Genomic DNA, 26,323 nt, shown 5'->3' on the forward strand with positions numbered 1-26,323 from the left:
CAGTAATAATTCTGTAATTTACCGAACAACTGTGAGATTATTCTTAAAGATTTTAACCTCATGCGGTATTTTATTCGGCATTTTCAAGTATTCTGTATTTCATTAGTTATTGGATAGATTATTGCAGTGCGGGAAAATGGATAAAAAAATGATACAGACTGCATCACCGGCCTCTAAACCCCCCCCCCCCCCCCTTCCGTAACGGCAATTGCAGAGCTAACCACAGCGGAAGCGATACTACCTGTTCCACCGCTGGGTGCTGTGTCCTCCTACCTCCAGAGTACAATAGCGCCTCTCCAGCTCCCAGTGTCGTGTGACTCCTGATGTCACATGACTAGAGATGGCAATGCTTAGGAAAACTCATGGAGAAGCATGTGATCAGTTTGGTCAGCTGATAGATTTGTAAGGTTCTGATTTGCTGGTGATCATGTGTTAAACCAGGAAGTCCTCACAGAGGTGGGGACAGAATACAGTGTACTCCTGCAGCACTTCTTCAAAGGGGAGAGAGAGGCACCCCCAACCACAGCTCGAGGTCAGAATTTAGGTCTGACTCGAATATAAGGCGATGCCTGTGTTTTGCCTCAGTGGAACCAATTTTTCTCGATTTTATAGCCAAAGATATATGGTACTAATATTGTGAAATATGGGAAATCTGTTTTTATTCACTTTCTTGTTTTCCTGAATAGTTTATTTAGCTAATCTGTATGTACATTTTGCACGGGCGGCAGCGAGTGCGTAAGCATGTTATTGGGGGATGTAAGCTGGGGTTCAGTGCCGTTTTTAAATTGTTAATTTTATAGTTCGATATAACAGTAACATTTTGTATTTTTTGTATTCATATCTGTGGTTTTGGGATCAATCGGGCCACAACTTTCCAAGTTTGAATCTCTTAATTTCCTACATAGTTTAGTTCTCCCCTTTTCTCTGCTCTGTTTCGGGATAAGCTTCCAAATGGCTGTTTGTCAGTTACTGACCGCTCCAGGCTGGAGACACCGAACACTTGTGTGCATGCTCTAATCTTTCTGAATTTACATTTATGAGATATTTACCTCCATAAGTGGGTAACTGCTTTAGCAGCATTCTCCCCAGGCTCTTTTAGCCGGGTGCTCCACCCGCCTAATTTTGGTGAGCACCCGGCTGTCATCAGCTCACCTCCTCCTCATCCTCCTCCAGTGCTGTAGGCAGAGTTGTGCTGGCCCTGCATTCTCTCATTGCTCCCCACCCGGCTAGCTTTTCATGACACCCGGCTGGGAAAAATCTCTGGGAGATCACTGGCTTTAGTGAATTGGCATTTCACTGAATGTTTGGTAAAATCAGTTATTTGCTGCTTACCACATGCTGCAATGCTTGGTGAATGGAAGCCTTTGTTGCAGTCAGGGGTTGGCAGTAGGGCTATTGACCACGAGTTTTAGAGGTGTTTTTGACACCATCATTTTTCATAACTGCTGGTCGTGTTTTAAGGGAACCTAAACGGAGAAGGATATGGATTTTTCCTTTTAAAATAATACCAGTTGTCTGACTCTCCTGCTGATCCCGTGTCTCTAATACTTTTAGCCACAGCCCCTCAACAAGCATGCAGCAGATCAGGTGCTCTGACTGAAGTCAGACTGGATTAGCTGCATGCTTGTTTCAGGTGTGTGATTCAGCCACTACTGCAGCCAAAGAGATCATCAGGACTGCCAGGCAACTGGTATTGTTCAAAAGGAAACCTCCATATCCCTCTGTTAAGGTTCCCTTTAACTCAAAAAAAAAAAATTCACTTACCTGGGGCATCTACCAGCCCCCTGCAGCCATCCTGTGCCCTCACCATCACTCATGGCTCCTCCGGTCCCCCACCGCCAGTTAGTTTATTTTTTGCCACCTCGGAGTCGGCGGGCCGCCATGCGTACCTTTGCACGCATTCCTGCTGGTGCAGGAAGCTATCGCGGACATTAACAAGCACATTTTTACGTGTTGCATGTGTAACGTGTAAAAATGTACGCGTTAGTGTCCGCGATAGCTTCCTGCACCAGCGGAATGCGTGTAAAGATACGCATAGCGGCCCGCCGACTCCGAGTCAGCAAGAATGAAACTAACTGGCGGCGGGGGACCGGAGTAGCCATAAGTGATGGTGAGGGCCAGGGCCGGCCCTAGACTTTTTGCCGCCTGAGGCAAGATTCTAAAAAATCGCCCCCCCCCCCCCCAGCCGTGGGGTGGGGAGTGCCGAGCTGGAGGGGTAGCTGGCAGAAAGGGGGTATTGGGCCTAGCGGCGGGGAGGGGGGTCGGACTCCCCCCTCCCTCGCCTGGGTCCCCCGATCTGCGCTCCTCCTCCAGCGTAAAGTACCAGGCGCAGGCAGCCAGCGTGCATATCATTAAGAGGCAGCAGGCGGGGGAATCACTCACCTCTTCCGCGTTCCATCGTGCGCTCCACTGACGTCACTTCCTGCAAGGCCGTCCACTTACAATACAGTGGGCGGCGTTGCCGGAAGTGACGTCAGTGGAGCACGCGATGGAACGCGGAAGAGGTGAGTGATTCCCCCGCCCGTTGCCTCTTCGTCATATGCACGCTGGCTGCCTTGTACTTTACGCTGGAGGAGGAGCGCAGATCGGGGGACTCAGGCGAGGGAGGGGGGGACCCAGACGAGGGAGGGGGGGTCCGACCCCCCTCCCCGCCGCTAGGCCCAATACCCCCTTTCTGCCAGCTACCCCTCCAGCTCGGCGGGCGGCCCCAGCGTCCATGCAGAGGCAGGTGCCGCCCCCCCAGATTTGCCGCCTGAGGCAAATGTTTCACCCCGCCTCATGAGCGGGCCGGCCCTGGTGAGGGCACAGGATGGCTGCAGAGGGCTGGTAGAAGCCCCAGGTAAGTGAAAGTCATTTTTTTCCCTAGAGTTAAGGTTCCCTTTAAAGCGGAACTGGGGGGCTTCTGGGGGTCCTGGGGCTTCTGGAACTGCCGGCCCCCTGCAGCCTCCCTGTCGCGCGCCATCTCTGAACAATTCTCCATTCCCCCGGCCGCGGCTCAATTCCAGTTTCTCAGTCTTAGAAGTCGACACTGGCCGTGTTCTCGTTCCCCTCGCCGGTAGCGTCCTGCACAAGCGCATTAAGAGTAGATCTTCTACTGCGCCTGTAAGAAGACAGAAGCCCCAGGTAAGTGACATTTTTTTATTTTTTTTAAAATTCAGTTCAGCTTTAAATGGGCTCATCGATGCCGGTCGGTCCGTAAAGAAATGTAAGCTCCTAAAAACAAGCTGCCACGGTCGCAGACTTGATAGAATGATCTGACAGCCATCGTCCCTGTTAGCGCATTCACACTACCTCTGACTGCATGCTGCTCAAACCCTAATGCCTCGTACACACGATACAACTTTCCACCAGATTGACAGTCAAATCGATTATTTCCGTCAGGTCCGATCTGATTTGTGATCGTTTTTTCAGATCTATTTTCCATTCAATTCCATACAAAATCAAAACGGATCTGTTGAAAATAATTGATTTATCTGTGAATCTGACGGCAAATTGCATTGTGTGTACCAGGCACTACAGAGGAGGGAAGGGAGACCTCATCTCAGAGGAGTACGGTTGTACTGGCCTGAGGAGATCCCTTCTTACCTCAGGAGGGTCAGGCACAGGATGTCACACCTGTTGGTACTCACCTGTCACATGATCTGGCACTGGAATGTCTGTAGGCCGCGCTGGGACTCCTGGAGCCGCTGCAAAGGGTTAACATTTTATTTTGTGTGGAAAAACAAAACCCAAACGCGGTCACCCCATTGCCAGGCCCCGCCCGGGGCCGCCCACATTTTTCCACCGTCGCATTCCAAGACAAGCAAGCACACATCACGGTGCTACACCGCTAATTCCTGCTCTGTGCCTGCTCGCCGGGGAAATAGTATTCATGTAAGGTGTGAGGAGGGGTGACGTCACCACTGCTGGAAACTGAGGCACGAGACGTGTGTGTGTGTGTGTGTGTGTGTGTGTGTATATGTGTATCCTCGTGTGTGTGTGTCCCCTCTTGTTAGTCTGTGTGTCCTCTCGTCTGTGTGTGTCCTCTCGTCAGTGTGTCTGTGTGTGTGTGTCCTCTGGTCAGTGTGTCTGTGTGTGTGTGTCCTCTGGTCAGTGTGTCTGTGTGTGTGTCCCCTCTCGTCTGTGTGTCTGTGTGTGTGTGTCCTCTCTTGTCTGTGTGTGTGTCCTCTCTTGTCTGTGTGTGTGTCCTCTCTTGTCTGTGTGTGTGTGTGTGTGTCCCCTCTCGTCTGTGTCTGTGTGTGTCCTCTCTTGTCTGTGTGTCTGTGTGTGTCCTCTCTTGTCTGTGTGTCTGTGTGTGTGTCCTCTCTTGTCTGTGTGTGTGTCCTCTCTTGTCTCTGTGTGTGTGTGTGTGTCCTCTCTTGTGTGTGTGTGTGTGTGTGTGTGTGTGTGTCCTCTCGTCAGTGTGTGTATGTCTGTGTGTGTGCTCTCTTGTCAGTGTGTGTCTGTGTGTGTCCTCTCTTGTCAGTGCGTGTGTGTGTCCTCTCGTCAGTGTGTGTGTGTGTGTCTGTGTGTGTCCTCTCTTGTCAGTGTGTGTGTGTACTCTAGTCAGTGTGTGTGTCTGTGTCCCCTCTCGTGTGTGTGTGTGTGTGTGTGTGTGTGTGTGTGTGTCTGTCTGTGTTTGTCCTCTCTCGTCAGTGTGTCCTCTTGTCAGTGTGTGGTGAGTTTTTGTCCTCTCATCAGTGTGTGTGTCTGTTCTCTCGTCAGTCTGTGTATCCCCCTCTCGTGTGTGTGTTGTGTGTGAGTGTGTGTGTGTGTGTGTGTGTGTGTGTGTGTGTGTGTGTGTGTCTGTGTTTGTCCTCTCTCGTCAGTGTGTCCTCTTGTCAGTGTGTGGTGAGTTTTTGTCCTCTCATCAGTGTGTGTGTCTGTTCTCTCGTCAGTCTGTGTATCCCCCTCTCGTCTGTGTGTGTGTGTGTGTGTGTATATGTGTATATGTGTAGCTAGTGTGTGTATGCATGTGTACTGTGTGTGTGTCTGTGTTCTCTCATCAGTGTGTGTGTGTGTGTGTGTGTATGTGTACTGTGTGTGTGTCTGTTCTCTCGTCAGTCTGTGTATCCCCCTCTCGTCTGTGTGTGTGTGTGTGTGTGTGTGTGTATATGTGTATATGTGTAGCTAGTGTGTGTATGCATGTGTACTGTGTGTGTCTGTGTTCTCTCATCAGTGTGTGTGTGTGTGTGTATGTGTACTGTGTGTGTGTCTGCGTTCTCTCGTAATATTCTCCCTGCTTTTATGAGCGACTTATGGAAACAATCTTATCATAAGTGTAAACATTCGTTTCCGTGTAAAATATATCCTCAAATGAAAATATCTTTTTTTTTTTTTTCCTCTTCTCTTTTGTCAATCAGGATCTGGTTGAGTTGAAATATCAATCGTGCGTAGATTCTGTGTGTGGTCTTCACGCGATCGGTTAAGTGTTTCGATCTCCGAGCTCAATCTTTGGTACGAGAAAAAGACACAGGGACACCGGGAGCCCGATAGTGCAATATCGTCTGATTATATGGAAAAAATGTGAGGTGGTGTATATATACTCACAAGTGTGGGTTGCACTCCAAGCAACCACTGATAATCGCATGTGAGGAAGGACCGTCCTCACTCGGCCTTTCTCTCTGAGGTAGAAGTCACGGTCGCAGCTCCAAAGAAAAAATTATATAGTCTTTTAACTCTATTGGGATACAAGACTAAAGCGGACTCCCGCATAGGAGACCGCTATAAATTTCTGGAAGGGGTTTGGAGGCGCCCAAGGTATAGCTAAGATTACTATATATAGGTAAGAAATCTTACCTTATTTCAATCGAATTTCAGAATAATGAACATTTCTCGAGAGGGTAGTTTAGATTTTAATATGCACATTTAGACAACGCGTTTCGCGGACACACTCCGCTTCATCAGGTCAATTAGCAGTGCCTCCATAGAGCAGACACGAAAGACTGTCTGAATAGTAGCAATCACATTTATTAACTAGTACCCCAAAACAGTGCAACGCGTTTCGCAGGCCCAGCCCGCTTCATCAGGCAATAAACATGGGGACAAGACAGAATTTCAGCAATAGCAGGTGTAGCGCCTCAGTCTCCATGTTTATTTGTCTAAATGTGCATATTAAAATCTAAACTACCCTCTCGAGAAATGTTCATTATTCTGAAATTCGATTGAAATAAGGTAAGATTTCTTACCTATATATAGTAATCTTAGCTATACCTTGGGCGCCTCCAAACCCCTTCCAGATCTCCGAGCTCTGCATTTGTTGAAGTGTCAACTGAAATTTAAAGGAAACCAGAGTATACCGAAAATCACTCAGTTTTATACATACCGAGGGCTTCCCCCAGCCCCATCTGCACGGATCGCTCCCACGCCGCCGTGCTCTGCCTTCTCTAGCTCCGGTACCAGGTCCCGTAACTTCGGCCAGTCGCGACCAATCTAAGCATGCGCAGTGCGCTCTCTCCGGCGGAGAATAGGACTGCGCATGCTCAGACTGGCCGAAGTTACGGGACCCGCTACCGGAGCTGGAGAAGGCTGAGGACGGCGGCGTGGGAGCGATCTGTGCGGATGGGGCTGGAGGAAGCCCCAGGTATGTATCAAACTTTGAGTACTATTTGTCTCTGGTACACTTGAAATCTTCCATAAGGTGGCCATTAAAGGAAACCTAAACTGAGAGGGATATGGATGTTTCCTTTTAAAAAATACCAGTTGCCCGGCAGTCCTGCTAATCCAGTCTGACTTCAGTCAGAGCACCTGATCTGCATGCTTGTTGAGGGGCTGTGGCTAAAAGTATCAGAGTCACAGGATCAGCAGGAGAGTCTGGCAACTGGTATTATTTTAAAAGGAAAAATCCACATCCTTCTCAGTTTAGGTTCACTTTAATGATACAATTTACCGGATGATCGATCGTCTGATTGAATTGTAATATCGATCAAAGACAGTTGGGCCCACCGACAGAAGGAAAGCTGCAATGCAGTTCCATCAGCTTGGTGGAAGCAATCAGTTTTTCAGATCAATTCCATGAATCTTATCGAATTGCATAGCAGCTTTCTTTCCCTTGGTGGACCTGAACAATAGTTTCCGATGGATATGATGATCAAAACGATTGATCAATCGATCGACTGAAGAATTGTATCGTTAATGGCCACCTATAAAATGATCACTGTATAGTCAGCTGAAAGGGGAACCTTGAAGTGAGAGGAATAGGGAGGCTGCCATCTTCATTCTCTAATAAGCTATGCCAGTTGCCGGACTTCTGTGCTGTTGCCATGCCTCTAATACTACAAGTCACTGTCCCAGAATGAGCATGCAGACCAGATGCTGCAACGCCATTGGTGGCATGCTTGTTGCAGGTCTGTGGCTCACAAAACAACTAAAGCCAAAAGCTCAACATGACAGTCAGGCAACTGGCATTGTTTATAAGGGAATGAAGATGGCAGCCTCCATACTCTTCTCACTCCACGTCCATTCCTTTAAAAAAACAAGTGACACCCATGCTAACCTAGAAATAAAAAAAACATATAAGTAGATAAATACTACTTCTAATTACATAACAGATGTATTGTGCTATCCCCGTAATGATTCCTGTGAATTTTATATAGGAAAAGCAGAAAATCCTATTCCAGGCAGTGGCCATCTTGCCAAGCTAATGCTGACATCATATCCTCCCTGACTCTTGTCCCCCCCCCTCCCTCCCTCCCTTCTCTTGCTCATTGTGTATTCATTAGCTGCCCTCCTCCCAGAGTCTTCAGACACTCCCACTGAGGTGTATACTAACAACTGCACTGTCTTTTTTCTTTTTCTTTTTTTTCTCCTCCAATCGCTGAGTCACCTCAGCTTTGCTTGTAAATACAAGTGAGCAGAGGATCATGTTGTAGATAGGCAGGGGAATACATGGAAGAGGAGGAATATATTATAGATGAAAAGAACCCCCAGCATGCAACTGTTTGGCACTGACTGCTAAAGGCCCAGTGCTCCTAAAGTATGTGATAACTCCAAACCATAACAGCAGAAAAAGTTTTGCAAGTTTTGAATGCAGGATTAGCATCTTTATCACTTAATACACTCAGACCAGTTGCTGTTGAAATTTGATTTTTATGGTGACAATCCCACTTTAAAAAGGAATTTGCTTCTTATTTATTTCTTTTACAATATTCATTTTATAAATCATTTATTCTGGGCACACACGGTGCGATTTTCCGTGCGATAGAGGGATCTGATTGATAAAATCCGTCATATCCGATATTGCTCCCAATCGTTTCCGCGCTCTATTTCTCATAATGGTGAATGGAAAAAGATAAGATGAATGAATACAAGAGAATAGAGTGCGGAATCCTGCCGCAAAAACGATTGGGTCGGAGAATCGCACGAAAAAACGTAACGTGTGTACCCAGCATTAGTCAGGTTACCCGTTGTAAAATCTTCCCTCACCCTAATTGACTGCCTGACATTTATCCTAGGTGGTGAGACTAGAGACTGTCTAATTCCTTCTCATCTGTAAGTGATCACAAGTGTAATTTGATCTCTCAGCTGTGTCCCTGCACAAATTTGTCAGTCTTTGGCAGACACAGCTAATATGTAAACAGAGGATGTTAACCCTTTGTGTGCTTCCACAAAAGCAGGAAGTAGACACACTGCAGATTTACTGCAGGATTTGTATCAGCCGTAACGAAGAATTTGTTTTCTTTAAAGGTTATCATGCTGTTGCTTATCTTTTGGAGCAGAGAAGTTCTGAGTTCAGGTCCACTTTAAAGAGGCCCTGTAGTGACCTAGTAGAACACAGTTAATTATTCAGGATACTTTTCCTGGTTTCAGCATCAGAACTACTTCCTATATCTATATATTGCTATACAGTATATCGCTATTTAGCCCCACCCTCCCAGTGATGTCACAGCCTAGGTTATTTAGCCATTTAGAATTCTTTCAGAGCATTCTGGGAGAACAGGCATATTTTTTACTGGCTTCAGAACTCTGTTAACAAACATTCTGCAGAGCGGCACCTGGCAGAACTAAAAAGGTCACCACCTTATAAATTTCAAGAATGTAAATCAGGGAGAGGATGAGGGGAAAACACTGATTAAATAATTTTTAAATAAATATTGTAAAAAAGCAATATTATTCTTTGTTGTTTTTGCTACAGTTGCTGTAAAATAAAGCCGATCTCCAGCCTAAATTATAGTTATCCACACTGGAAGTCGGGTGATGCGGGGTCTGTGCAACGGCTCTGCGGGACGAGGCAGCGCAGGTAAGTATAACTTTCTTTTACCGGAAGGCTGCCAGACTTAAAATTTAGGCTGGAGGTCCGCTTTAACCACAAGTGCGCTGGCTTTTAGCCGGAAAAACCTCCATCAGGCGTGGGGACAGAAGTGGCACTGGGCCGCTGCTTGGCCTCTCCATGGGCAAATGCCCGCAGGGGACAACGGATGGAGAATCTGCAGTGCATTCCTTGGAACAGGAGCGCGCTTTCACTGATAACTCAATAAATGTCAAGGCGACGCTCAGGACTGATAACGTTCCAGCCGTACGCTCGCTAGTAAACTTTACTGCGCCATTATGTGAGATAAACACACGCGGAATGTGGCTGACACGCCAAGAGCTCTCGCCGCAGAGAAGGGCAATTATTAACCTTTATTTATGTCAATCGGATTGTGTAACAGAAACACCCCGCTCGTTACTGCACGGCTCGCAGAACTGGGTCACATCCCGACGTCTGGAGAAAGGCTTCACGGGAGAGGCCAGGAAGTACAAGCAAGTCCAGGAAATCCACTCCGCTCTGAGCTTGGCCACACGTGCGTCAGCCCTAAGACAACTCCCTGCCTGACGGTCCGTACCCACGGCAAGATATCAGCGTTCGTATCGGGCGATGATCGCTCTTTCCACGCAATCTCGTGTAGCCGTCATTGAACGAAAATTTGTTAAAGGGAACTTGAAGTGAGAAGGATATGGAGGCTGCCATATTCATTTCCTTTGAGCAATACCAGTTTCCTGGCAGTCCTGCTGAACTCTTTGGCTGCAGTAGTGTCTGAATAACACCAGAAACAAGCATGCGGCTTATCCAATCACACTTCAGTTAGAAACACCTGATCTGCTGCATGCTTGTTCAGGGGCTATGGCTAAAAGTATTAGAGGCAGAGGATCAGCAGGACTGCCAGGCAACCTACATTGTATAAGAGTAAATGAATATGGCAGCCACCATATACCTCTCATTACAGGTTACCTTTAAATGACAGTTAGAGATGGCGGCTGAACCACGACAGTCCTCGCGAACGAGTGTTCCAAATTTCACTAAAATCAATGGAGTGAGAATATTGTTTAATTTGAACAATCGTTTTAACAATCATTTGTGTTCTGTCTGTTGCAATAATTAAAGATATATCGGGGAATGATCGTTCGGCAGCGGAGTTCCCCTATTTAGTCTTTCTATGGATACTCAGCTTAAAGGGAAGGTCCAAGCAAAATAAAAATGAGCTTCACTTACCTGGGGCTTCTACCAGCCCCCTGCAGCCATCCTGTGCCCTCCTAGTCACTCACTGCTGAACCAGTCCCCCACTGGCACCTTGCCGACCTCAGAGGTCGGTGGGACGCATTGCGTACATTTTTATGCATTCCCGCTAGTGCAGGAACATTAACACATACATTTTTACGCATTAATGGATCAATGCGTAAAAATTTACGCATTAAACCACTAACGCGTAAAAATGTATCTGTTAATGTTTCTGCATTAGCATGAATGCGTAAAAATGTACGCAATGCGGCCCTGACCTCCGAGGTCGGCAAGGTGCCAGTGGGGGACTGGTTCAGCAGTGAGTGACTGCGAGGGCACAGGCTGGCTGCATGGGGCTGGTAGAAGCAGAACTAGCTGGTGGCGGGGGACTGGAGCAGCAGTGAGTGACTAGGAGGGCACAGGATGGCTGCATGGGGCTGGTAGAAGCAGAACTAGCTGGTGGCGGGGGACTGGAGCAGCAGTGAGTGACTACGAGGGCACAGGATGGCTGCATGGGGCTGGTAGAAGCAGAACTAGCTGGTGGCGGGGGACTGGAGCAGCAGTGAGTGACTACGAGGGCACAGGATGGCTGCATGGGGCTGGTAGAAGCAGAACTAGCTGGTGGCGGGGGACTGGAGCAGCAGTGAGTGACTGCGAGGGCACAAGATGGCTGCATGGGGCTGGTAGAAGCAGAACTAGCTGGTGGCGGGGGACTGGAGCAGCAGTGAGTGACTACGAGGGCACAGGATGGCTGCATGGGGCTGGTAGAAGCAGAACTAGCTGGTGGCGGGGGACTGGAGCAGCAGTGAGTGACTGCGAGGGCACAGGATGGCTGCATGGGGCTGGTAGAAGCAGAACTAGCTGGTGGCGGGGGACTGGAGCAGCAGTGAGTGACTGCGAGGGCACAGGATGGCTGCATGGGGCTGGTAGAAGCAGAACTAGCTGGTGGCGGGGGACTGGAGCAGCAGTGAGTGACTGCGAGGGCACAGGATGGCTGCATGGGGCTGGTAGAAGCAGAACTAGCTGGTGGCGGGGGACTGGAGCAGCAGTGAGTGACTGCGAGGGCACAGGATGGCTGCATGGGGCTGGTAGAAGCAGAACTAGCTGGCGACCGGGACTGGAGCAGCAGTGAGTGACTGCGAGGGCACAGGATGGCTGCATGGGGCTGGTAGAAGCAGAACTAGCTGGCAGCGGGGGACTGGAGCAGCAGTGAGTGACTACGAGGGCACAGGATGGCTGCATGGGGCTGGTAGAAGCAGAACTAGCTGCCAGCGGGGTACTGGAGCAGCAGTGAGTGACTATGAGGGCACAGGATGGCTGCATGGGGCTGGTAGAAGCAGAACTAGCTGCCAGCGGGGGACTGGAGCAGCAGTGAGTGACTACGAGGGCACAGGATGGCTGTATGGGGCTGGTAGAAGCAGAACTAGCTGGCGGCGGGGGACTGGAGCAGCAGTGAGTGACTACGAGGGCACAGGATGGCTGTATGGGGCTGGTAGAAGCAGAACTAGCTGGCGGCGGGGGACTGGAGCAGCAGTGAGTGACTACGAGGGCACAGGATGGCTGCATGGGGCTGGTAGAAGCAGAACTAGCTGCCAGCGGGGTACTGGAGCAGCAGTGAGTGACTACGAGGGCACAGGATGGCTGCATGGGGCTGGTAGAAGCAGAACTAGCTGGTGGCGGGGGACTGGAGCAGCAGTGAGTGACTACGAGGGCACAGGATGGCTGCATGGGGCTGGTAGATGCAGAGCTAGCTGGCGGTGGGGCCTGGAGCAGCAGTAAGTGACTATGAGGGCACAGGATGGCTGCATGGGGCTGGTAGATGCAGAACTAGCTGGCGGCGGGGGACTGGAGCAGCAGTGAGTGACTACGAGGGCACAGGGTGGCTGCATGGGGCTGGTAGAAGCAGAACTAGCTGGTGGCGGAGGACAGGAGCAGCAGTGAGTGACTACGAGGGCACAGGATGGCTGCATGGGGCTGGTAGATGCAGAACTAGCTGGCGGTGGGGCCTGGAGCAGCAGTAAGTGACTATGAGGGCACAGGATGGCTGCATGGGGCTGGTAGAAGCAGAACTAGCTGCCAGCGGGGGACTGGAGCAGCAGTGAGTGACTACGAGGGCACAGGATGGCTGCATGGGGCTGGTAGAAGCAGAACTAGCTGGAGGCGGGGGACTGGAGCAGCAGTGAGTGACTACGAGGGCACAGGATGGCTGCATGGGGCTGGTAGAAGCAGAACTAGCTGGCAGAGGGGGACTGGAGCAGCAGTGAGTGACTACGAGGGCACAGGATGGCTGCATGGGGCTGGTAGAAGCAGAACTAGCTGGCAGAGGGGGACTGGAGCAGCAGTGAGTGACTACGAGGGCACAGGATGGCTGCATGGGGCTGGTAGAAGCAGAACTAGCTGGCAGAGGGGGACTGGAGCAGCAGTGAGTGACTACGAGGGCACAGGATGGCTGCATGGGGCTGGTAGAAGCTCCAGGTAAGTGAAACTCATTTTTTTATTTTGCTTGGACATTCCCTTTAACATCACTCTCCTGTATAACTGTGTAGATCAGGTAAACGTTCGCCAACCTTCCGCATCCTGTTCTCGATTCATTGGAAGAATGTTTCTCATAAAATCCAGCTTATAAAATCGACCTAAGCTGGCCATACACTTATAGATTTCCACCCATTGTTCCAAAACGATTCCTTTCTGAAAAGAATCGGTTCAGAAAGAATCGATTCATACCACACACTGCAATTGTTAGCAAGGAATCTAATAAAAATCGATTGAACTGTAGCGTTGAACAGTTCGGTGCAGAGCAACACTATGGGCCATCGATCTGCCTGCCCCACCCCCGATCTACCTAAATTCCCCGTCCTGTCTGATCGATACTTTCAATAGTTTTCTGGTCAAATTTCGGTTGATCTGACATTTTGAGCACTCTGTTCCCTGCAGATAAATCGCATGGAATCCAGTGCGGCCTTGCTGAACACCAGACTTGGAATGGATGTTATTAAAATTCTCTCCTATTGGTTAGAAAACGGTTTCCACTCTTAGCTGGGCGCATGTGCCGGAAGCGCGAGCGTTTGATCACTTTGGCTGATTTTGTTTGGCTCGCATTTGCATGTCCAGCATTATTAAAGAGAACCCGAGGTGGGTTTGAAGAATATTATCTGCATACAGAGGCTGGATCTGCCTATACAGCCCAGCCTCTGTTGCTATCCCAAACCCTCATAAGCTCCCCCTGCACTCTGCAATCCCTCATAAATCACAGCCACGCTGCTGACAAACAGCTTGTCAGAGCTGGCTGTGTTTATCTCTATAGTGTCAGTCTGCTGCTCTCCCCGCCTCCTGCAGAACTCCAGTCCCCGCCTGCATCCCTTCCCTCCCTGCTGATTGGAGGGAAGGGACGGGGGCAGGGACCGGAGCTATGCAGGAGGCAGGGGAGCAGCTGAGACTGACACTACAGATGTAAACACAGCCTCACAGCATGGCTGTGATTTATGAGGGGTTGCAAAGTGCAGGGGGACCTTAGTGGGGTTTGGGATAGCAACAGAGGCTGGGCTGTATAGGCAGATCCAGCCTCTGTATGCAGATAACATTCTTTAAACACACCTCGGGTTCACTTTAAGAATCCTGCCTGGAACCATCGGCAAGCTGTCTTTAGGACTTTTTCGTTTGTAGTGGTCGATGCTGAATCGCCCATCCACAGGTCCTCTTCCATTCATTTTAAACAACTATCGTCCAGCATATATATCTAGCTTAAAGAGTAACTGTCGGGCTTAAAATCAAAAATCAATTCTTTATTTTTATCTGGTAAACAAGTAATAAGGATGCTAATCAGGCAATCCAAAAGTTAAAATCTTTTACTTTTCTTGTTGATAAATGACCATTCCCCAGTTTACCTGACTCTTATTTGGTACACAAAGGAAGTTGCAGGGCATGCTGGGTTGTCCTTTATTTGCTTCTGTACATTAGTTAAATCCGGATATAAAGAAGCAAAACAAGACAACCCAGCATGCCCTGCAACTTCCTTTGTGCGGCAACGTACCAAATAAGAGTCTGGTAAACTGGGGAATGATCATTTATCAACAAGAAAAGTAATAGAGATTTTAACTTTTGGATTGCCTGATTAGCATCCGTATTACTTGTTTACCAGATAAAAAATAATTTATTTTTTTATTTTATGTCCTTTTTTTAAGTTTGCTAGATTGAATGTACAATAGAATCTTGTTATAGTAAACTCTGATATAGTAAACTTCTGGATATAGTAAACTCCACCCCCAGGTCCCAGCAACTGTGCTTCTGTATAAATATACAATGAAGGACCAATCCTGATATAGTAAACTACTTTTCCTGGTTCCTTGGAGTTACTATAAAGGAATTATACTGTATTCTCTAGTCTTCTGCAATTTTATTACACTCCATTTATCTTCAGATTAAGCTACATTCACATCTGACTGTTCTCTTGTCTTAGCCATTCTCATTCCTCATCATCACCTGTGTCTGATAAATCCTCAGATTGTAAACTGCATCCTGTAGTAAAGGCACATATGTAGTCCCCACTGTAGTAACTGGAAACAAGCTTTACAGATCAGGTGGTAGTTTTGGAATGAAATTCTTTTCAGCCTCCTCCTCAGCATTGGCATTGCTCACAGGAAGTAATTGGGTTCCGCTGAGCTGCGGTTGTTTCTCATGTTCAGGGGAGTATTCATCCACTATAATAACTCCCTTCCCATGTGACTGCTGCCTGCTTGCCTGCCCCCTGGCCTCATATTGTCTCTGGGGTATCCCAGATCAATGACACCTTGAGGCTTGAAGTCCCAGGGCAATGACACGCATGGCAAAACCAAAGCATTAATGTAGGGATGTTACAGTGACACTGAAACAAATTATTATGATAGTACATGGCAAGGAAAAAAACAGATAAGTGCCTACTTGCAAGAGAGTGCAAGCCCCACTTATGGGATATAATACACACTGAGCATACACATGACCTGTCTACCACTGGAGGATGTTGGTTTCCTGTAACAGCTTGCATGCAACTTGTTAAGTACTCTTCCCTCCCACTGCGGAGAAGTCATCCTCGATGGGAGGGGACCTAACACCAACTAAATCCTAACCTATGCATATGCATAGCCTGGGCACGCTACCAAGTAAAATTGAAAATAGTTTAAAAGGTTATTATAATATAATGAACTGTACGTGTAGTACGGGTGTTGATAAAACCTTAGTAGCTAAGAAAAGTCTAATTTTTTTATTTTCAGTTCTGTAGCTTTTTATTTTTTATAACGTATGATTCTTTTATATTTGCAATTACAAACCACACACTGTATTTTTAAAGTGAATGTTTACCACTTAAAAAAAGAAAAAGTCAGATACTCACCTAAGGAGAGGGAAGGCTCGGTCCTAATGAGCCTTCCCTCTCCTCTCCCGGTCCCGCGCAGGATCCCCCGTGGCAGTATTCGACCAGTTCGGTGAAATACTGCCACTTCCGCAGCCGAAGGGATGTTTCGGAAGCCTTCGGGATCACTCGGGCTCCCGAAGACGGGCCGCTCCATACTACGCATACGCGAGCGCCCTCTATGACACACTCATGCGTGCGTAGTATGGAGCGGCCCGTCTTCGGAAGCCCGAGTGCTCCTGAAGACCTCCGAAGTCCCTGCGGCGGCGGACGCGAACGGGGGAGCCAGCGCAGCACCGAGGGCACCGGGAGAGGAGAGGGAAGGCTCATTAGGACCGAGCCTTCCCTCTCCTTAGGTGAGTATCTGACTTTTTTATTTTGATAGCGGTACCCATTGGCTTTAAGTATAAAACAGAGCAGAGCTAATGACCTTTTGAACTCCCCTGCAGTAAAACCTTATCTGAAGCTGTCTCTCACTGTTTATTCGATGTATAAGTGCTTCTGAATATAGCAATGTCTTCCACCCAAGTTGAGTTGGAGAGCTCAAAGAAGCTCTTTTGCATAGATAACTGAAGTTTCTTAAAGGTGGCCAAACACTAAAGGCTGCCATACACTGGTCGATTGCCACCAGATCGACCAGCAGATAGATCCCTCTGTGATCGAATCTAAACAAAGAGGGATCTGTTGGCTGCCTACACTGCAAACAGATTTTGAATCGATTTCACTATGAAACCGATTCACGAGCTGCCGCTGCCGCCGTCCCCCTGCATACATTACCTGATCCGGCCGGCAGGGATCCCCCGGTCTCCACTGTCTCTTCTCCGCTCTGGGCTTCACTTTACTTCCTGCTAAGGGAATTTTAAACAGTAGAGGGCGCTCTACTGTTTAAAGTTCCCCCGACAGGAAGTAAGTGAAGCCAGCCGGAGCCCAGCGCAGAGAAGGGACAGCGGGGACACGCGCCGGCCGGATCAGGTAATGTATTGCCGCTAGCGTCGGTCGTCGGACATTCGAACGCCGCTAATCTTCTGTGCTGACAGATCGACGGGAACGATCGATTTTTGACGGAAATCAGTCGTTCGGTCAGCGTTTGCGCATCGATTTCACAGCAGATTCGATCACGGTGATCGAATCTGCTATCGGTGGGCAATCGTTTAAGTGTATGGGCACCTTTTATAGATTTGCAGCAGATTCGACCATCAGATAGATTTCTGTCAGATGACTGTCAAGTCCAATCTGACAGGAATCTATCTGATGTGTACCCACACACTAGGAACAGATTTCCAATAGATTTCAGAATGAAATCTATTGCAAATCTATCTAAAGCCTCACCTACACGGTACAATTTTCCTTCAGATCGGATCCATTAGATAATTTCCAACCGGTCCAATCGGATTGCGTTAGATTTTGCAATTGATTTTGGGTACTTATCAAAGCAAAACCTATCGCAAAATTGATCTGAAGCAATTGGGACGTCTACACACGATGCAATTTCCTATTAGATCCTTCTAATAGATCAGTTTATCTGATGAAAAATTGTATCGTGTAGATTAGGCTTAAATGCATTATTGGACCATTATGCTGGGTACACACTATACGATTTTCTGGCAGATTTACTGTCCGATTGATTATTTACAACATATCCGATCTGATTTCCGACCTAACGAAAAACGATTGGGAATCGATCGGAAATCAGATCGGACATGTTGGAAATAATCGATCTGACAGTAAATCTGCCAGAAATGTGATCCAATGAACTCTATGGGGCCATCGATCTGCTACCAGCAGCAGATCAACCTAGATTTTCCTCACTGACAGATCAAATTGATCGATTGAAGGATTTGAAAGAATTGATTTGTGATTGATCGATTTCTATAGAATCGATCGACCAATCGGAAATCGATTCTTTCAAATCAATCCATGGCTGAAGTCGACCAGTGTATGGGCCCCTTAAAGAGAAACTCCGACCACGAATTGAACTTTATCCCAATCAGTAGCTGATACCCCCTTTCACATGAGAAATCTATTCCTTTTCTCAAACAGACCATCAGGGGGCGCTGTATGGCTGATATTGTGGTGAATCTCCTCCCACAAATAACTTCTGAGTACGTACTCCTGGCAGTTTCCTGTCTGGGAACCTTGTTGCATTGTGGGAAATAGCTGTTTACAGCTGTTTCCAACTGCCAAAAAAGCATGCAGCAGCTACATCACCTGCCAACAGTAAAAATGTCACCATGTAATAAATGTCAGAATGTAAATCAGGGATTTAAAATATTTTACAATGGTCAAACACTGACTAAATCATTTATACATAATTATTGTAAAAATGAAGCACTTTTTTATTACATTATTTTCACTGGAGTTCCTCTTTAACTCTTCCTGTGCTGGAAACAATGAGTCATATCTGTGCTACTAATATTTCTTAGCTGTACTGTACATACAAATCATATCATAAGTTTATTTTCACTTCAGATTCCCTTTAAAGAAAATGAAAAAAAAATCCCTCTGGGGGGTACTTACCTCCGGGAGGGGGAATCCTCCGGATCCTAACAAGGCTTCCACTGTCCTCCGGTGTCCTGGCAATCCAGCGCTGCGACACACGAAACATCGGCGAGGTAAATATTTACCTACCGCGATCCTACGCAGACACTAGCAGCTCTTCATTCGAGCTAAGGCAGAAACCGCTGAGCTGATTGTATACACCCTACTGCGCAGGGTGAGTCTTTTGCGCCTGTGCAGTAGAGCGGATCGATCAAGCTCGGCTATTTCTGCCTTAACCCTAACGGAGAGCCGCTGGTGTGTCTGCGCAGGATCGCGGTAGGTAAGTATTGGCCGCGCCTGCGCTGTCTTGTCAGTTGAGGAGCTTTTGAGGGAGCCAGCGCTGGACTGCCTGCAGCTACAGGGGAGGGGGAAGCCTCATTAGGACCCTGAGGCTTCCCCCTACCCAGGTGAGTACCACCCAGGGGATGTTTTTTTTGTTACAGGTTCTCTTTAAGTGAAGCACGCCTGTGTATAGTGATATATCCTGTATAGTGACAGTTTGTAACTAGTGACATCATTTCCTGTCTTCTCTCTCCAGGTATCTGTATAAAATGCGGGAAGGGAGTCTATGGAGCCAGTCAGGCCTGTCAGGCCATGGGGAACCTCTTCCACACCAACTGCTTCACCTGCTGCTCTTGTGGTAAGTGGACCTTCTGCCTAAGGCCCTGTTCAGACTGTCAGCGTTTGTAGAATGCGTTTTCTATTGCGTTTTGCACACACACGTGACCTGGGAAACTGAAAAGAATTATAGAAAACGCAGAGGGAAACACAAGTTAAAAACGCAATAGTACGCGTTTTTGATACGCATCTATAGACTTTCATTGTGTCCGTTTCTGTGCGTGACGCACAGAACTGCGTGCAGCAATACGGATGAGAAACGTATACGTCTCATACGCATACATGTGAACGAGGCCATTAAAAACATTAGTAGCTGTTTCTATGCGTAAAATCTTTCTGTATGTGTTCTGTAAAAACGTCTAGAAACGCACATAGTCTGAACGTGCCCTGAGTCTGATCAGTGAGTCTGCAGTGACAGGAAGTTGCTCTGGGGCTGGTCCCGATCAGTGAGTCTGCAGTGACAGGAAGTTTCTCCAGGCTGGTCCTGATCAGTGTGTTTGCAGTGACAGGAAGTTGCTCCAGGCTGATCCTGATCAGTGTGTCTGCAGTGACAGGAAGTTGCTCCAGGCTGGTCCTGATCAGCGTATGCAGTGACAGGAAGTTGCTCCAGGCTGGTCCTGATCAGCGTATGCAGTGACAGGAAGTTGCTCCAGGCTGCTCCTGATCAGTGAGTCTGCAGTGACAGGAATTTGTTTTGGGCTGGTCCTGATCAGTGTGTCTGCAGTGACAGGAAGTTGCTCCCGGCTGGTCCTGATCAGTGAGTCTGCAGTGACAGGAAGTTGCTCTGGGGCTGGTCCCGATCAGTGAGTCTGCAGTGACAGGAAGTTGCTCCGGGCTGGTCCTGATCAGTGTGTCTGCAGTGACAGGAAGTTGCTCCCGGCTGGTCCTGATCAGTGAGTCTGCAGTGACAGGAAGTTGCTCCAGGCTGGTCCTGATCAGTGAGTCTGCAGTGACAGGAAGTTGCACTGGGCAGGTCCTGATCATTGTGCTCATAAAGTCTGTGAAGAGGATGGTGCTGAAAATCCAATCTTATCCTGATGTCATCAGTCCTTGGCACATGATTGGATTTGTGAGGTGTCCTGCCTTCTCTGAACATCTACTTTAAGCGAACTGAGCACTTCAAATTTTTTTTTTTTTAATGATCCTTCATCTAAGGGAGGTTTGTATTATTGTGTTGTTTGGAGGGTTTGGGTGACAGGCATTACTTATCTATGGAGGGCTGCTCCTGTGGCCTTTCATCCACATGGGATCGGCCATCTTCTGCATGCAGAGTCCGCACAATACTGCATTTTCATTTTCCCAGTGTAGGTGCACGCCTGGCGCTATGCATGCTGGGAGACCGTGGCTGCAATTACAACTGTACGCCTTCGCAGGGAAAATCAAACGGGTACAGTGCGCGCTCTCCGCAGAGAAGATGGCGACCTCTATACAATTGAGACTCCACAGGGGCAGCCCCCTGTAATGCTGCTCACCCCAAACTCCGTCCAACCCCAACAACACACTAATACAATACTCCCTTAATAAGTCCTTATGGTAAGGTTCATTTAAAAAAAAAACTGAATTCCAGGAGCTCAGCTCGATTTGACGTGGACCTGAACTCTTGTTCACTGAAAAGTCTTTATTCCACATATAGTTGCTGAAGAAATTCCCTGCTTTGCTTCTCTGTGTTTGTTTAGCCAGATCAAAGTGTCTAATTAGTTCCTAGCAGCTGTGAATAGACTGCAGGAGAGCTCTGCCAAGGCAGCTTTCCTCATACAATAAACACTGAGGCTTAACCCTTTCTGTGCTCCCTGGAAAGTGAAACCAATTTCAAACTTCAGAGGTTTTTTTTTAGGATTTCCATAAATTGTAATGAAGAATTCCTTAAAGGTTATCATGCTGTGGCTAATGCTTTAGAGCAGAGAGGAAGTCCTGTGTTTAGTTTCACTTTGAGTAAGTGAATGCCAAACTTGGGTCAGTGGCTGCTGGTTAATTGGATTGCTAGCTGCTGGTTTTGATTGGCTTCTGTAGCCCTCTGGGACAGTGAAAATGTGGGTGTTGGTATAACATGTCGCTCATCACTAATGGCAAGAGTTTCTGCTCACTAACCGTTCATTTCTCATGCAGCGAGATGGGATTTTCTGGGCAGTTCATACACCAAACAGTCTAGTGTCACGATGGTTATAGAGAAGTGCAGTTTAGGATTTGTTGTCCATTTTGCAAAAGCATAGCAGTAAATTTAAATGGAAAGATCTATATATATCAATATGTCATTGATCAGTCACCCCAAGGGTCAGTACGTCATCGGTCTGTCACCCCAAGGGTCAATGTATATTATTTTTGTCAAACACCCCCCTCATTAATTTTATGTTCAAAACAAGGCTCAGCAATATAAATCAGATGAGACCTCCAGGAAAGTCATTCAGATGCTGTTGAAATATTTTATAGGCAACAATTTTGTATGTGTATGTATATGTATGTATGTATGTATATATATATATATGAGGGGGGCGCGGTCCGCCCTCCCTCCAACTTCCATTTCAGTGAAACGCCTTAAAAAAAAAACAATAAAAAAACCTTCCTGAACTGAGGAATTGAATATGTGGCACTTAAAGGTTTTGAAGACTTGTAAGGACACTCCGTCTGCACGGAAAGGTTAAAGGTATTATTACATCAAAGGCATTATCTGCAGAAGCTTTTCTCCTTTTGACAAAAAGCACGTTTCTGGCTCTGTCCCATGACTAGCAGCAGGCCACACCTTACTTGTGCAACGACGGGCTCTCGCCTTTCAGTCCGGCCACCAGCAAAGTCGCATCCTTCCCTTCCTGTGAACGGAGTGACTCCTTAAGACGACAGTCTGTGGCCGCAGCTCTTCTCTAGAGATTCCCTTCTTCATTCCTCGCAGCCGCTCACAGCAGCCATCCTAATTAACACTCCTATCTTCCTGATGGAGGAGGCTTCCGTGCCAATATTCATCTGTTACTTCACGTTACTCCTATTCCTCCTAATTACTCTCTGCTTCTTGGAAAAATAACATACGGACCCGGGGTGTTCAGAGCCGAGCCTCACAACTTTGCAGACATGAAATAGTTTTATAGAGAAGATGCCGCACATCGAAAAGTAACTTGTGACCCACTTAATGCGTAATGTGCGCAGCGGCGCTGACGCCCCCTCCTCTCCCCAGGGGAACAGCTTTACGTTTGATATGTAGCTGTGCCTGTACATGAAAGAACCCCACCATGGGGAATTGGATGATCAACACAGGACAGACGCAAATAGGACACAAAATCCGCACAAGCAGAAGCCGCTCAGGGTGGGAGTTTCTGTGTTGGAGGAAAAAAAACTCCAGGCAAGTATTTTTTTTTTTTAAAAAACAGTTTAATCCCGTTATCTGTTCAGTAAAGATTGATTTTAATACATTTAAATTGCAGTTAATGGGCAAAAAGGGCGCCACAGCCCCTGCCGCCCAACCCTATACGCCAATATTGCCGCTGCTATGGGAGGAAATTGCTGTTGCTGTTAAAGTGGACCTGCGCAGGACAGAAGGAAAACTGAGAAATGCACCCTGTATGTATTTGGAGAGATTAGCCTGTCTAATTGCCCCTCATCTGTGACTAAGCATGAGATGTAATTTGGTCTGTCAGCTGGCTGCCTCGGCAGAGCAGCTAATTTGTAAGTACAGGATGTTAACACTGTCTGCTTCCATGAAAGCAGGAAGTAGACTCACTGCAGATTTATTGCAGGATTTGTATCAGCTGTAGCAAAGAAATGGTTTTTTTCTTCAAAAGTTATTATGCTGTTGCTTATCTTTTGGAGCAGAGAGAAAGTTCTGAGTTCAGGTCGCTTTAACGTCTATTAGCTGTGCTTCTGCTATGCAAACAAACTGTAGCTACAAATAGCTGGCGCATTGCAGCCATTGGCGGCACCCTTTTTTGCTAGTTTCAAGTTAAGGCTTCCATACATTCCTTGATTTTTTATTTTTTTTTATTTTTTTTTTTCCATCAAACTATTAAGCAGTCAACACTATCTGGCGATTGAAAACCAGGTGGTCAGTCGATAGTTAAACGACTTGCGGCCCACACAGGGCGAGTGAGATCCTGGTCATTCTCCTTCTCTAAGCGATAAGACAGAGGCGCTCGGCTGTATAACAGACCCTTACTAGTTTGCGCTCCTCGATTTGCCTGATGAAGCAGGATTGTGCCTGCAAAATTCATTGCAACTTGGAGTACCTATTAAATGCTATTTTTTTATGAAATAGCAGAATTGTGTCTGTTTGGTCTGCCGGGGAGGTAAGTCCACCACTACTTCCTCTTTTACACTGTTTTTAACACAGTTTTATCTTATTTTGGCACCTTTGTTCAAGCTTCTACACGATAGGAAATGTCACTAATTATTATTTTTTTTTTTTATACCAGTGTTTATACATTTGCTGAAACCAAAAATCGAGTCTGTGTTGATTGAAACCATTTGAGCATCAGCTGATTTTTCCTTTACGATCGTCCTTCTCGGCTGAGAAATGTTATACTGTATATTATATTGATTGCGCGTAATGGAACACACTTGATTCTCCTACGATAAAATGATTGAATGGAAACCTCGATTGAACGTGAAAATTTAGTAATATATGCAGGGACGAGGCAGAGGCGAGAGAGGCTCCAGCCTCAGGGCGCAGTGTAGGAGGGGGTGCGGGGCGGGGCCGTGGCAGAGGCGAGAGAGGCTCCAGCCTCAGGGCACAGTGTAGGAGGAGGTGCAGGGCGGAGGCATAGGCGAAACAGGCTCCAGCCTCAGTGCGCAGTGTAGGAGGCGGGTGCAGGGCGGGGCAGAGGTGAGAGAGGCTCCAGCCTCAGGGCGCAGTGTAGGAGGGGGGGCGGGGCCGTGGCAGAGGCAGAGGCGAGAGAGGCTCCAGCCTCAGGGCGCAGTGTAGGAAGGGCGCACAACTCACTCAGCTATCATTGCTCAGTCTATTGTGTTTGAAGCAGAGAGAAATAAGAAAAGGGGATACATGGCAGTGACTGCAAGCCAGATAACTAGAGATTAAGGTGTTGGGGGCCCTGGGGCGCCTCTCAGTCTAATAGCAATCAGTGTGTGACGGCTGGGGTGGGAGGGGCGCACTTTGGTGTCTCAGCCTTGGGTGTTGGAGGACCTTGTCCCAGCTCTGAATGTATGGGCACCTAAAGTATAAGTGGCTGACGCTTTGACACGTTTGTGTGCTATCACATGGCAGTAAATTGGGGGAGTGGCTTTGTCCAGTCTGTTTTAGGGAGTGGCATAGAGGAGACAAGAGAGGGCACAGAGCAGGAGAGGATGCCTGGCAGTTAAGGATGGAGAGGGATAAGCAAAATAACATGCCTGCTCCTTTCTTTAAGCATAGTAGTAGCAGTAGGGTATTGTACCGTGTTAGCCATCAGTAAAAGCAAGAAGTTTTAAATCAGGATGATACCATTTATTGGCTAACTGAAAATTAATAAAAACAAGCAAGCTTTCGGCCTTGCAGCCTTCATCGGGCTTATATCCTGTTAGTTTGCAGGCTGGTGGTACAGACAGCTTATATACATGCATCATCAGAAGGGAAAACAGATATTCTTTTCAAGCATAAATACATGTCATTAAGATGCCTTAATTCACACAGACCATCTAAATGGGGGTTAGAGGTTATTAGCTAAGATAAGGATCCTTGTTTACTCCCTGCTCACAGACCTGGATTAGGATTGACCCAGAGGTATCGTAAATTCTTAGTTTATAAATTCAGCTAGGATGGCTGACAAAGTTTAAATATCATCAGTTTCATACCAATATAAGAAGTTGTGGTCCTTATTCAAACCCTTCTGCATAGCTTTGAAAGGATGGACAGAGACAAGCACCTGGATCGCCTTAAGAACACTTTCATTAAACAAGGTTACAGTCCTCCTATGGCTGAGGCCCAAATCAGGAAAGCCAGCAACATCCCCAGGACTGAACTCCTGAAATATAAGCAAAACCAGAAAGAGGACCGTGTCCCTTTGGTTGTCACCTACAACCCACACCTGGAAATCTTAAGGAGGATTGCTAAGGAACTTCATCCCATTTTACACAAGGATCACAGACTGAGAACGATATTCCCTAAACCTCCACTCTTGTCATATCGGCAACCACACAATCTAAAACAGTTGATTGTCAGGAGCTCTTTGAATAGGCCTCAACAAAACGGAACATCACCCTGCCGACAAAAAAATATGTGGGACCTGCAGACACATTTACTCCACTGACAGGGTAACGATACCAGGTTCACAACAGGAGTACAGAGTACAAGGTACATTTTCTTGTGGGTCCACCAATCTGGTATATCTGATCATGTGTGCTAAATGCCCCAATATTATGTACGTGGGAGAAACTGGACAAACTCTGCGCAAACGTATGAATGGACACAGGCACACTATTAATGATACCAAATCTGGACTCCCAGTTGCTACACACTTTCGGTCCAACGGACACAGCATGGATGATCTTCGTGTCACTGCCCTGAAGGGCGGCTTCAAAACGTCAAATGATCGCTTAATAGCAGAAACAAAATTTATAAATTGGTTCAAAGCTGTGCAGAAGGGTTTGAATAAGGACAACCACTTTCTATATTGGTATAAAACTGATGATATTTAAACTTTGTCAGCCATTCTAGCTGAACTTATGAACTAAGAATTTACGATACCTCTGTGTCAATCCTAATCCCAGGTCTGTGAGCAGGGAGTAAACAAGGATCCTTATCTTAGCTAATACCCTCTAACCCCCATTTAGAGAGTCTGTGTGAATTAAGGCATCTTAATTACATGTATTTATGCTTGAAAAGAATATCTGTTTTCCCTTCTGATGATGCATGTATATAGCTGTCTGTACCAGCAGCCTGCAAACTAACAGGATATAAGCCCGATGAAGGCTGCAAGGCCGAAAGCTTGCTTGTTTTTATTCATTTTCAGTTAGCCAATAAATGGTATCATCCTGATTTAAAACTTCTTTCTTTCTTTAAAACCACAAAGGTTATTGTTTATTATTTACCATGTATTACAGCGCATAGGCCTACGTTTTGACATCCAAATTTTGGGTGTACAGTGGCGGGCTCGACCTATCCGCGGGGCGAGCGCTATAATAACAGCGCAGGAGATTTGGGCGCAGCCGGCGCCACCATAGACCGTAATCGGAATTATAGCTATATCGGTGCACAGTGAGTAACTTTGGCGTCATCAGAAGACTTAAAGGGACACTGTACGGGGTCGGGAGAAAATTAGTTGAACTTACCCAGGGCTTCTAATGGGCCCCCACAGACGTCCTGTGCCCGCGCAGCCACTCCCTAATGCTCTGCCCCCCCCAGACATCCTGTG

General features: G+C 47.2%; 1 protein-coding gene across 1 annotated transcript in view; it reads left to right on the plus strand.

Annotated features, from left to right (window-relative positions):
* The window catches only part of WTIP (WT1 interacting protein), a 146,132-nt gene that overhangs the window by 36,499 nt on the left and 83,310 nt on the right, over window positions 1–26,323 (plus strand). The window contains exon 2 of the mRNA XM_068261045.1: window positions 18,916–19,017. Coding sequence (XP_068117146.1) covers window positions 18,916–19,017 — 102 coding nt within the window. The remainder of the gene's footprint in view (window positions 1–18,915; window positions 19,018–26,323) is intronic.

The sequence above is a fragment of the Hyperolius riggenbachi genome, chromosome 11 (genome assembly GCF_040937935.1).
Source record: "Hyperolius riggenbachi isolate aHypRig1 chromosome 11, aHypRig1.pri, whole genome shotgun sequence".
Classification (NCBI taxonomy): Eukaryota; Metazoa; Chordata; class Amphibia; order Anura; family Hyperoliidae; genus Hyperolius; species Hyperolius riggenbachi.